Raw genomic sequence first — 12106 nt, 5'->3', positions numbered from 1 at the left:
GAGCAAGCCAAGAATTAGATTTCTTAGGAAAATTTTCATTCTTTAAAAGGAATTTTAGCCGGGGATTTGGCTCAGTGGCACTGCGCCTCCCTCACATGTTCAAGGTCCTGAGTTCGAACCCCAGTACTAAAACAAAAAACAAAACACACAAACAAAATTCCCAAACTAAAAGAAATTTTTACAGGCTAAGTTTTGACAAAGGAAAATATGTGAATAAGTTTTCTTTTTAAAAGAGTCCCCACGCCTGCATTAATCTGAAATGTATGAGTAAGTCGATATTATATACTGAAAAAAACCAAAAACACACCACTCAATTACCTCCTGCCTTACCTCAGGTCCACCTAGTGGTATTTATTAACGTAAGCATGCATCTTGCAGCTGACACAGTTTGAAGCATGCAACACTTCTGTGACAGAAATGCCACATAAAGATTAATAATCCTATTTTAGGTTTAAGTGGCTGCATTTTATAAAATATAAATACTAGGAGGAAGCAACTCAATTACATAATCGAATCAATCAAGTAAGTACCCTCATCGAAAATGTATTAGCTTACTTCAATGTTTCTCATAGCACCATTAAAAATTACCAAGAAGTTTTTCAAGCAAGTTAAATACAAATTTAAAACATTTAAAAACTTAAATTCATTCTCATATTTAAAATAATGCAAAATCTATCTTATTAACTTTATTTTGAATAAACACACACTATACCTGGTTACTACCATGGCCAAAAGGAGTGCTAGACACATTAGTGGTTATACTGTGTAACATAATTTCACCACTAAGAGATCCAGAAGCAATGTAGCAATCATTCCAATTATATGTTACACAAGTTACTTCATCCTTATGATCCTGAAAGACAGAAACCATGTTAAGTACAGTGTCCCATAACCTTCATATAGCCCATTTTCATACTTTTGTAAATAGCAAGTGCTATGCTTGTCGATGGGACATCAACTTTAACATTTTCCTCAAATAACTTCTTAAAAAAATATTCAGATTAGTAAGAAACCATATAATCAACCCCAAATCCTCTCAGGAAAGCGATTCCCTTTTCACAATCACATTAATGGTCCAAACACTCTGAAACAAGAGACAGCATGAAAAGGTGATTTGCTAAGTACCTGAAAGTACTCACTCCTGCTGACAAGCAACATTCACTATAAGCTATTAGAAGTGTGTCTGTCCTGGAGCATTACAGTTCACCTGAGAAGACGAGGCATTTAAATTAACATGAAAAAGACAGAGCAAATGAGTGATACAGAAAAAAAAAAGACAGAGCTAAATGAGTGATACAGAAAAGTGGCAGAGAAAAGAGAGGTATAATTGTGATCTGATTTGACAGAGGAAGGAATGAAGTTTGAGTTCAGTGTTAAAGGATAAGAGGTAGTCAGGAAAAGGAGAAAGACACTAGACATTGCAAAATGGAACACGGGAAAAAAAATCGATCATATAGGAACTGCTTGTACGCACTAAGTACCCTTGAGTCCAGGGAGCTTTATATTCAATCCTTCAAACTCCCAAAAGACAAGGTTGTTCTGCCCACATACCGATGGGGTACATAAAGGCTAAGAAGCCTGTGTGCCTCCTCACATAACTGTTAAGCAACAGAGCCAACCTGCCTTCCAGGTCAAACCCCAAAGCCTACATTCTCCCAGAATACCAGACTGCTTCTCAAATCCAGTGGGAACCCGCTCTAAGGAAATAGAAGTATTGAGTTTGAAACTGAGTTCAAAATACTGTTTCCCAACATCAAAGTAGAGATTTCTAGCAGGAACATCAAGGTAATCAGGATTAGCAGTAATTTGTAGCAGTTTGGTGTCATATCGTTAAGATAAAGCCCAGTACCTAATAATTACAGTAATATCAACAACAGAAGCTATGATATCCACATAAGAGTACAACTTTTCCAAATGGTTCTTCAAGCATTTTCAGAGGTACTCCTTTCCTAAATCAAAGATACAAATACCCTGAAGGAAGAGGATGTCTGGCGAGAAGAAAAATGGAGTAATATTTTGTGCACCGTTTCTATTTGAGAAATTAAGAATTTGGGGCCCAATATAATTTCTATAGCTTTATAAAGGGACAGGTGTCTTCTAATGTCAACTGTGGAAAATGAGTCATTCACTGAACATTTATCAAACACCAGCTACAAACCAGAAATCGTGTTACATCAGCAGGGAGAAGACTAGAGAAAATATCCAAAGGCAAAAGCTAAGCTATTAATTTCACTATCACCACTGGTCAAATACTTCATAATGGAATGAATAAGGCAGCAAAGCAATCTGAGAACTTCAAACAATAAGAAGAGGAAAAAATACATATGACGTAACTGGGAAAGCTGAAAAAGGAAAAGCAAATAGAAGATGAAACGTGGGGACAGGTACATAAAGCTCTTAAAATACGAGATAAAAAGACAGAGACTACTCCTTATTCAAAGTAGGTATGCCCCAATCGCTGCTCGGCCTTTTGGCTAAGATCAAGTGCAAAGTAGGTACGTCCCTCTAGGTAGCTTTAATTCAAAGAGTTCACAATGTAAAATTAGACTAACAAATAAATAGTATCTGTGCTTGCATCTAATAATTGTCCTTGATAGTTAGCTGTCTGATCCAGAACAAGTTCTTGAACATCTCTGCCTACTTTCTCTACCTGTACACTGAACTAATGCTCCCTGTTCTGCGGAGCTGTTTGTTAGGGCTTAGATCCAAAATTGGCCCCAAAACCTCATGTATTTGGAAGGTGAGTTGTATGATGGGCTGTACAGGTGAGGTCTGCTTGGAAGAAGAGGGTCACTGGGGCCATGGCCTGGAAGGGTACCGCTCCCTCCCAGCTGCGCCCTTTCACTATGCTACCTGGCTGCCAGGGGTGAGCAGCTCTCCTCTGCCAGGCATTCCTGCCTTGGAGCCAACCAACTATGGAAGAAAACATGAGTCAAAATAAACCTCCTCTCTTTTAAATTCGGGGTATCAGTTATTTTGTCCCAGCAAGGAGGAAAGTGACCAAAACATTGTAGAAATAAGAAAAGTAAACCTTTGTAAATACAATGGCTGGCATATCAAAGAATGCAACAAAAGGTAACTACTCTCATTAGTGACAACCTTTCTTTCCTTTTACTATTCATAACCATGTATATTTTTGCTTGTTTTTCAGTACAGACAAGGACCATGCATTTTTTTTCTCCCCATCACTGTAAATCCAATGTCCTCCACAACATCAGAAACAGGTAGGTCCTTGGCAGCTCTCTGTTAAATGGATCTCCATTGTTGTTCACTTCAAAGGAAATGTTCCTGAGTGTTCTTCCTCCTGTTTGTTCTTTCTTAGGCTAGAGTGCTGGTCTGACCAGTAGAGACCAGTAGTACCTTTATATATTCATTTATTCCACAGCAGAGATCTTAGAATTAATATTCTCAAAAGTTTAACTACACTTAAAATGATGAATTTCCAAGGGCTGTATTTAAGCAGCAATTATAAGATTGTTTTTCAGTTCAGGTGAACAGGAAATCAATGTTCAATATACCACTTTTCTAATAAGAATTAACTCAATGACATTAAGCAATCTAACTAAAATGATGCCTGGAACTTGCCTCACAATGATCTGGAAGTGAAAGGATATATTAAGTGGTGAACACACAGGTAAAACAACACTGGCCGGGGGTGGTCATCACTGACACCAAAGGCACAGGTTACAGGTTACAGGTTAACCTTCTCCGTGTACATGTTCATGTGTGTACAAACACACAGAATGTTTAAAATTTTTAATTAACTTCTTTAAATAGCAGAAAATAAAAATAACTGTTAATAGATCAATCCCTAGGTATTAAGACAAAATGGTCAAAAGTAGAAATTTGAAAAAGTCCTAACTTTCTTGAGATGAATGTTTTTATTTTCTGAAACCGCAAAAAGCTAACTAAACATTTTTAAGTTGTAAATTATTCTAGGAAACATTTTCACTACCAAGTTGAAAATACATGTGCAAAAATAACACAAACAGCAGCAGGCAGATATTTTACTGAACTGAAAAGCTGAATCTCCAACTCTAACTGCTGGATTTAATACTATCTTTTCACAACCACTCTCATTTTTCCAAAGTGCTTTTAAAAAATCCCTGATGACAACCACCTATACTTCAGAAGAAAATAAAGGAGAGAGAGGAGTAGAACTCAGTGAAAAAACAGGAAGAAGTTTCAAATACTGACAATATGCATTAATAATATATAGGACATGGAGGGAAAAGACAAAAAAGTGTTTTTGACTAAACAGACCTTTACTTCTCATAACCTCGGTTCAATTTTGAAGTGTATTAATTTTACCAGAATCAAAAACAGAAGTTTGGCAACTAAATACACTGAAAAATATCCATTCTATTAAAGATTTAAAAGAAAATTGCTTACCGTAAGAGATCGATGAACTCTTTTTGATTTTAAATCCCAAATGTTAACAGTCTTATTTAGGCCTCCGCTTACTAAATACATAGATGTGGAATTTAAATCGACACATGTCTGCTTTTGCTATTTAAAAAAAAAAAAGTTAACTTAATAGAGCCCAGTGATGACTACCACCTCATTAACAGTAAGCACATGCTAAATATGATAAATATTCTGAAGTACAAACATGCCAATACATGCTAATAAATCATCAATGGTTTCCAATCACACCTAGAAAAATTCTGAAGATTCAGCTCTCATCATCTTTCAAGTGGACCCAACAGTTTCCAAACATTTTAATGAAACAAGATTTCAAGGAAATTAGGTCAGGGCTCTCCTCCACTGAAGGGTGCTGACAGGCGAAGCTTAGGAAACACCAGCAAGTCTTGGTCTCCCAGCAGAGCTTACACAATACTTAATATAATATTTCCCCTCTATTAAATGTGCTCTTGTATCTCCACAGAATATCTCAAATTAAAATCAATCCCCCACTCAGAAAATGCTAGAAGAGAGGCTTTTAAAGAACACCTAGTTCAGAGCTCTCATGTTATAGATATGGAAAGCAAGTGATGACACTTATCTAAGTTTCTAAGTAAATCTCACCCTAAGGAGCCCGACTCAATTATCCCCTCAAAACCGGACATCCCGGACTAGGGGGTGTTGCTCAGTGGCAGAACATCTGCACAGCATGCATGAGGCTCTGGACTAACTCCAGCTCTATGTGAAGAAACAAACCAACCTGACCTCATTTTCATTTCATTTGTACGGACACCATTCATCCAGCTTCCCAAAATAAAAACCCTAAATAATCTGATTCCCTGTTCTTTCTCCCTTCAATGCATAAACTCTGATCCTAAAATGAACCCTGCATTGCCCACTTCATCTATAACTACTAGCGCTAACACAAACACTGCCAAGCCAAGGCAGCAGCGTCCTCACTAGTTTCCTTGACTCTACTCCTGCTTCCCTATACAGTGGTATTCCATCTTCCAAAAAGTACAGAGTGAACTTTAAGAAATGAAAATTAGAGCATCTCTCTCCCTGTAAGACTCTTCGATGCCTTCCAGTCACACTTAGAAACGCCAAAATGTTAACCTGGTTTTGGGAGCCCTACTCACCTCAGTCCTGCCTCCCTCATCTCTTAACCATTTTCTTCTCCCCTCAGTAATTCTCAGGCCATAATGACCTTTCATTCTGTAATCATAACAATCCCATTGGCCTCAAGGCTTCTACATAGCTGTGCCTGGAGAGCAAGCTATCAACTCTTCAGGAGACCTCCCTTAGCCTCCTAGTTTAAGCTGCTACGGCAATATCTTATGTTAGTTCTCTGCTTTAGAAATGACCAATATCTGGATTTTTGGCTTAAACGGTAGTTTATTCTCCAACCAGAATGTTTCATTAAGAATCATATCCATATTCAATAAATATTTAGGGAATGAACAGCTAAACATACAGAGGTTATCAAGTGCTTTGTACAAGTATCAGTGAATGTCACCTGTCTGGTGGTGACATCAGTAAGCATGCTGCAGTGCAGAGCACAAGGTTGTACACCTTTCCCTATCTGAACAATGGAGGTGCCACAGAGTTACAGGAATTGCTCTTATCTACAATTGAATGCTGCTTTCGGTGGCAAAAATGAAGATCATAACTTAGTTCTAAGTTAAAAGGCAAGCTATTTAGGTTTAGGCAAGTAAGCTCACGTTTCTGAGGGTATGTTTCACATGTGAGAAATGAGAGATGAAGATCAGATCTACTGTTGCTACCCTGAGTTCAGGCACCTCAAATATATCATCTGCTCAAGATATTCCTAAGGGGTTAGACAGTCCCCTCCACACAGAACCATTGGACTAGCCAAGGATTCTGGCAGCTCTGGACCAACAGTATCAACTAATGCATAAAAATAGCTGGATAAACATTTTATCACTATTTTAGCATAGGTGTTATGATTTTCTAATAGGTATCATCCTAGAACCTGACTGACCTAAAGACTAGTAAGATTTGGAGTCTGACTGTCACTGCAAATCAGGACAGTTTGCTAAGAACTATCAAACAAACATTTAAAGAAAATAAAGCAGAATGGTGTCTACCAAAGATCTCATATATTGCGACACCAACTGTCACAACTATAATTATTCTTAAGGGCTCCAAATGAAATCTATATTTATACTTAGCTTACATTATGTGAATTATTAATGAAGCTAATGAACTTAAATAATTAATAGACACTGGGTAATGATAACTACAGGAACTCTGTACTCCAAGGCATAAGACAGTGGTGGTGAACCCATGGTACATGTGCTGCAGCTGGCTGTTTCATCACTGAAAGCTCTAAAGGGTTCACAATCACTGACATAAGACAATGGGTACAATTTTTAAAAATCTAAGAATAAGTCAAATTTCTAGGCTACTTAGTAGCCTGTTATATCTATTATAATATCGTCAATATCAATGTTTATACTTTAAAGAAGTAAAATACAAAATTATAAACAAATAAGTGCAAGAACTCAAAGTTCCATTGTAATTTTAAAATAAATAGGATGGAATCTTATTTTCCCCAGTAGAAAAGATCTAATTCCTCAAACAGCTCATGAGTTACAGGATTTGAATCTCACCCTCACAAAAAGTAACACTAATATGTTAGAAATTTCCAGTAAAGGCTAAAGAACCAATGTTTACAAAATATTTTTATAAATAAGAGATTCAAAATTAGAACTATAATCTCACTTTACCCATGTGCATTACAATGTGATTTCTTAAATGCGGGAAAGAGGGCTAAGAGTTTCAGCAACTAATTAGTAACATTCACAAATCCTTAGACTTATGTCACACTTGCAAATATCATGTTAATTTTAAACACTAAAAAAAGCCCTAAATACTGATTCACTAATTCGAAGGCATGATAAATAAATATTAAGTAGTAAAGTACAGTAGTGAAGCCAGAAGAAACTGTTTGACACTGATATTAAATTCCAGTGTTGCTGACACCCTCTGACAGGATCCAAAGATGACTAAGTTGTTCTGTGTACTCTTGAAGAGTGCAGTTCGCTTAGTGACCAGGGACATTCTCTGCCTTGATCAATCTTACTTAGCTCTGTTTGAATGCCCAAAGTCCATTTCTGCCTTTTGCCGAATTCTCTCCCAAGCCTCTATCTGTGGGATGGAACTAAGTTTCATGCCCATGCCACCAGATATTTAATTTAGAAGACTGACAAAAACAGAAGTTCTCTACAAAATATAACTTGGAATGTTCTACAGCACACAGTAGGGTACCTTAGGCTGAAAACAATTTATATATTTCAAATTAGTTAGTAGAGACAATTGTGAATGTCTCCAGTGCAAAGGAACAATAAATTTTTAAGGAAAAAGATTGCCAATTAACCTAATCATTACATGCGGTATACCTGCACTGAAATAGAAAAAATGTACCCCATAAGCATGTTAAAAACATTTTAATTCTAAAAAATTATAAGTTCTCTTAAATTAGCTGAGCTTATATACACTTAACTATGCTGCTTTCCAAGTGGACTACCTGACCTATCCCAGTATATAAAACTATGCTAGTTCATAATAATTTAAGGTCTGCTATGAAATTTTGCCACTGAAAAAAAAAAGAACAAGTTACCAACTATTTGTAACTTTATATTCGCACCTTACCTTATTTTAAGAAGAAACAGTTTTCAAGGAGAATAAAAATAAAGCCAATATTATCCTGAATCAGAGGGATTCATTTATACAACAAAAAGATAAGGAAATATGCAGTGAGCTTCATGTGTGTGCCATGGGAGCACAGCTCATTTTGACAAAGCCATTCTGTTCAAGGAGAGATTGAGGGGGCCTCAGGCAGCCCCCAAGTCCGAGATGGACAGACTCTGAAGCACAGGGCTACCATAAGACATGGGTCTTCCGCTGACTGTCCTGAGTCCGGGGTCTCTTAGGGTAGTTACACCATCATCGTTCAATGGTCAGACTAAACTATTGACCTAGGTATGGAACAGTCCTAAGTCAAGAATCAACAGGGTCCCACCTACAAAGGAGAAATGAAAAAGCAAGGGCCTAATTAATGAAATCCAATCCTCAGTTGCTCCCCTAGGATGCATATTTATTTTACCTAAAGATGTTTCACTCAGCACACATACCTTACCTTCAGTTGTTATAGTATTATTTTGAATTTAGGTTAAGAATGATGCTTTCAAGGATCTGTAGTTTTCATTGCAAGCAACATAACAAATAAGCAATAGCCACGTACGCAGAACAGAGATTCTAAAGAAAAAAAAATATATATATATACTTACTCCTTCAGCAAGCTCCAAAAGTGGAACAGGCTTACATTTGCAACTTGAAACTACTATTTTGTCACCACTGGAAGATGCTGTTACTAGAAAGTTATCTAAACGAAGAGTTATGGAACATCAAACAATCCATGAGAATCTACAAGCACTAGACTATCATTATAAAAATGCAATTATACAAGTAAATGCTGAGAAGACAAGCAAATGAATATAGCTTATACTTTAGCTTTCAAAAATGGCTCAGGTTACTAATTACTAATTCCCTTTACTACTACTGCAGGGAGAAACTATCCGTCCTGGCCTGGGCTACCCCTTGAAAGCTACTTAACCCATGTGAAATACTACTCCATTTTCAGGGTAGGCAAGAAGGTCTAATTTTATCCATCAAGAATGAGAGCATGATGAAAGAAAGTAGCACCAGCAAATATCAGTCTTTTCATCTACTAAAACTACTTGAGATACTTATTTATTAATCCACTGCTTGCTAACAACGTAAGCAAGGAAGCAAAAACAAGTCAATATTTCCATTAAAAAAAGAAATGAAACCTTATTTTATCAGGACTGGAATTTTTGTGACAGCACATTTCAAACTTCCATACATTAGAAATGAATATAACAGTAACTATAGTTTACAATAGTTTATAAATAAGTTTGAACTAATAAATGTCAGGGAAGAGTTATATTTTAGCTTTATTTTAAATTAAATGTAACTAATTAAAAATTAATTTTACTTAAAGTAAATTTACTTATTTACAGAAATTATATGGAGGAATCAGCCAACATAAGACAAAGCAAGTACCTTAAAATTAAAGTGATTATAGTATAATGAAGAAAAAGAATCTGAGGTTCTTTTTGTTTTTAAAGAGTAATTTTGAAAGCCATAACAAATATCAGAAGTTTAAAGCTATGATGTTAAGCAAGTAAAGTCTGCAATGGTGATGGGGTAATCAGACAATGACTCCTATCTGCATCACTTGGGGGTAGTTTGTATAGCATTCATATATTCTGAGAGTCGACCACGGATTGTAATTATATTTTCTGATTCAAACAAAATAATTTTTACCTGGGTAGCATAAAACTGGGGCGGGGGGGAACATCTCCCTTTCCTTGGCTTCATCTCCTTACCACTACTTTTCTTAACACAGAAAAGGTCTGAACCACCACACAAAGAGTCAGAAATTTTTAAAGATCTCTTATAAGTTTTAAAAGACATGAGAAAAATAGGAACAATACCTAAAGAAACCAAAAAAAAGCAAAACAAAAATATTAACTTCCCTGGCATATCAGACTAATCTCATTCTTGGACTCTATGCCGGGACCCCCAGTCGCCGGGTCTCCGACCTCTTTGTTCTTCAGTAACTGACTCCTCAGGAACATGACTATAGGAAGGCTTTCAGTGCACATGCGCACAGATGGAAACTATGCAGAAATAGAGAGCTTTACAAAAGTCACACAACACCAACTTACAGCCATATTAGTTTGCTGAAAGAACATTAAGTGGCATACCAGTAAATGTCAGTTCCTGGTACAAAAATAAACAAAAAATAATGAATCTTATTAAAAACTGCCCCTTTTCTCTGACACGGTAGTAACAGAAAAAAATTAAGCTCTAAACATAACGGAATTTTAAAAATAGGAGGCAGCAACTTTATGGATTTGCCAATCTTTGAAATACTTTCCCTACTACATATTTAAGAGTTCATCAAAATGTAGTCACTTCCCTGTAAGTTTCACCAATAGAGTAACAAAGAATTTCACTACTTTAATACCACATCAAGGAATAATGAAGTAAATTTCATTCAAGAAGAAAATTTGTCATCTTTGTTATGTATTTGCAATAGATACTGGTCATAAGAAGTTTAAGGCTTTAAGTTTTTATACATTTTCTTGAATCAGGAAATAGAATGTATTTCGGTACTTATAAGTTTTAACAATATCATAATATTAACATTGACCTTAATTTTTGCTTAGTGTATGTGCATCACAAAAGAATAATTTCTAGCACACCAATTATACAGGACATTTTCATAGGGTCATAACACTTTGCAGGGCTGTATAAATATAGCAGTGGTTCTCAACTGGGAGAATTCTGGCAATTCTAGGGACATTTTTGGTTTCATATTGTAGCAACTGCCATTGAAAAGATAAAAGTGGTTAAATGAACACTGTTTAGTTGGGTAGTTGGTAAAGCAGAAGTACTGGGTACTACTGGCAACTAGTGAGTACAGACAAGGAAAGCCCCGGCAACAAAGAATTATGGGAACAAAAGCATTAATATTGTCAGGTTGAGAAACCTGAGATGCAGGCTTCACTCCCTTGTTAATTTTATCCACATTTAAGAGCTCACCAGGCCAGGGAGGGTATCAGAAAAGCTTAGGGAAATTCAATGTACACAACTTCCACCATATCTGTCTAGGAAATGATGTTTTCATTACATATACAAAGAGAAATTTTTAAAAATCAGTAAAATGGGGACATAGAATAATTTTTTTTAATCTTTTGGCTTCTAACATCCCTTGTAATCTTCCAAATAAGATTCACTAATATCCAAATTTAGCTGCAAAACCTCATCTCAAAACTATGGAAGTTTTCCTGCCTGCCATAACTTGTTGCATTCCATTTGGTTAAAAAGTAAATTGTAACACAAGTAATTTATGGTCTGGATCTAGAGACTAAAATACATTTTGTGTAATAGCAGTGTTTTTTAATAAAGTGGGTTGCAATTAAACTTTAAGTCAACTGCAAACATCAAAATGCATTCACATGTACTGTTTTTCAAAATTACTATTTCACCTTATACATAGCCTTACAAAATACATTTCTCATGTGTTACAGGCAAAAATTTCATTGATACAAGTTGTGATGCCAAATAAAAAGTGGTTACTTAAAAAAAAAAAAGGATACTATTGCTGCTCCAACACATCGAACTGATCCCATGCGGCGACGTGTGTGGGTTGAATTTATCCACCAACGTCATAGATGAAGCATCCCATATTTTAATATCATCTCCCGATGAAGCAAATCTGAGGTTTTCCTGCATGGCTGCACCTACAAAAGTTTACAGCAATGTTTCTTAGAAACAATTAAGGACAACCACAGAGAGAGAGACAGAGAGAGAGAGACAGACAATAAAGCATCCAATATAAAATAGGTGATTCTACCTGCCTTTGTTTTATTCCAAACAATGTATTCACCACAAAGTAGTTGGACTGATCTTTCTAAAACAGAGACCAAAACATATACTCTTAGTTGATCTTTCCAATAGCTCCCCACAGTAATTATTCAACCTCCTCAGCCTGCCTTATACTACTGGCTCCTGTGGAACTTTCTGATCTCTCTTCCCTGTGACACCACTCTGGGTGCATTGACCTTCTTTCTGCCTCATGCAACAA

At 36.2% G+C, this 12106-nt stretch overlaps 1 protein-coding gene across 1 annotated transcript in view; it reads right to left on the bottom strand.

The window, feature by feature from the left end:
• The window catches only part of Nedd1 (NEDD1 gamma-tubulin ring complex targeting factor), a 38390-nt gene extending 26628 nt beyond the window's left edge, over positions 1-11762 (bottom strand). The window contains exons 1-4 of the mRNA XM_010629160.2: positions 11619-11762; positions 8718-8812; positions 4393-4509; positions 713-853 (exon numbers count right to left, since the gene is read on the bottom strand). Coding sequence (XP_010627462.1) covers positions 713-853; positions 4393-4509; positions 8718-8812; positions 11619-11754 — 489 coding nt within the window. The 5' untranslated portion in view covers positions 11755-11762. The remainder of the gene's footprint in view (positions 1-712; positions 854-4392; positions 4510-8717; positions 8813-11618) is intronic.
• Between the last annotated feature and the right edge of the window lie 344 nt (positions 11763-12106).

Source organism: Fukomys damarensis, unplaced genomic scaffold (assembly GCF_012274545.1).
Source record: "Fukomys damarensis isolate Sample0158 unplaced genomic scaffold, DMR_v1.0_HiC HiC_scaffold_15, whole genome shotgun sequence".
NCBI lineage: Eukaryota > Metazoa > Chordata > Mammalia > Rodentia > Bathyergidae > Fukomys > Fukomys damarensis.
The sequence above is the reverse complement of the archived record's forward strand: the minus strand, read 5'-3'. Positions and strand labels throughout refer to the sequence as shown.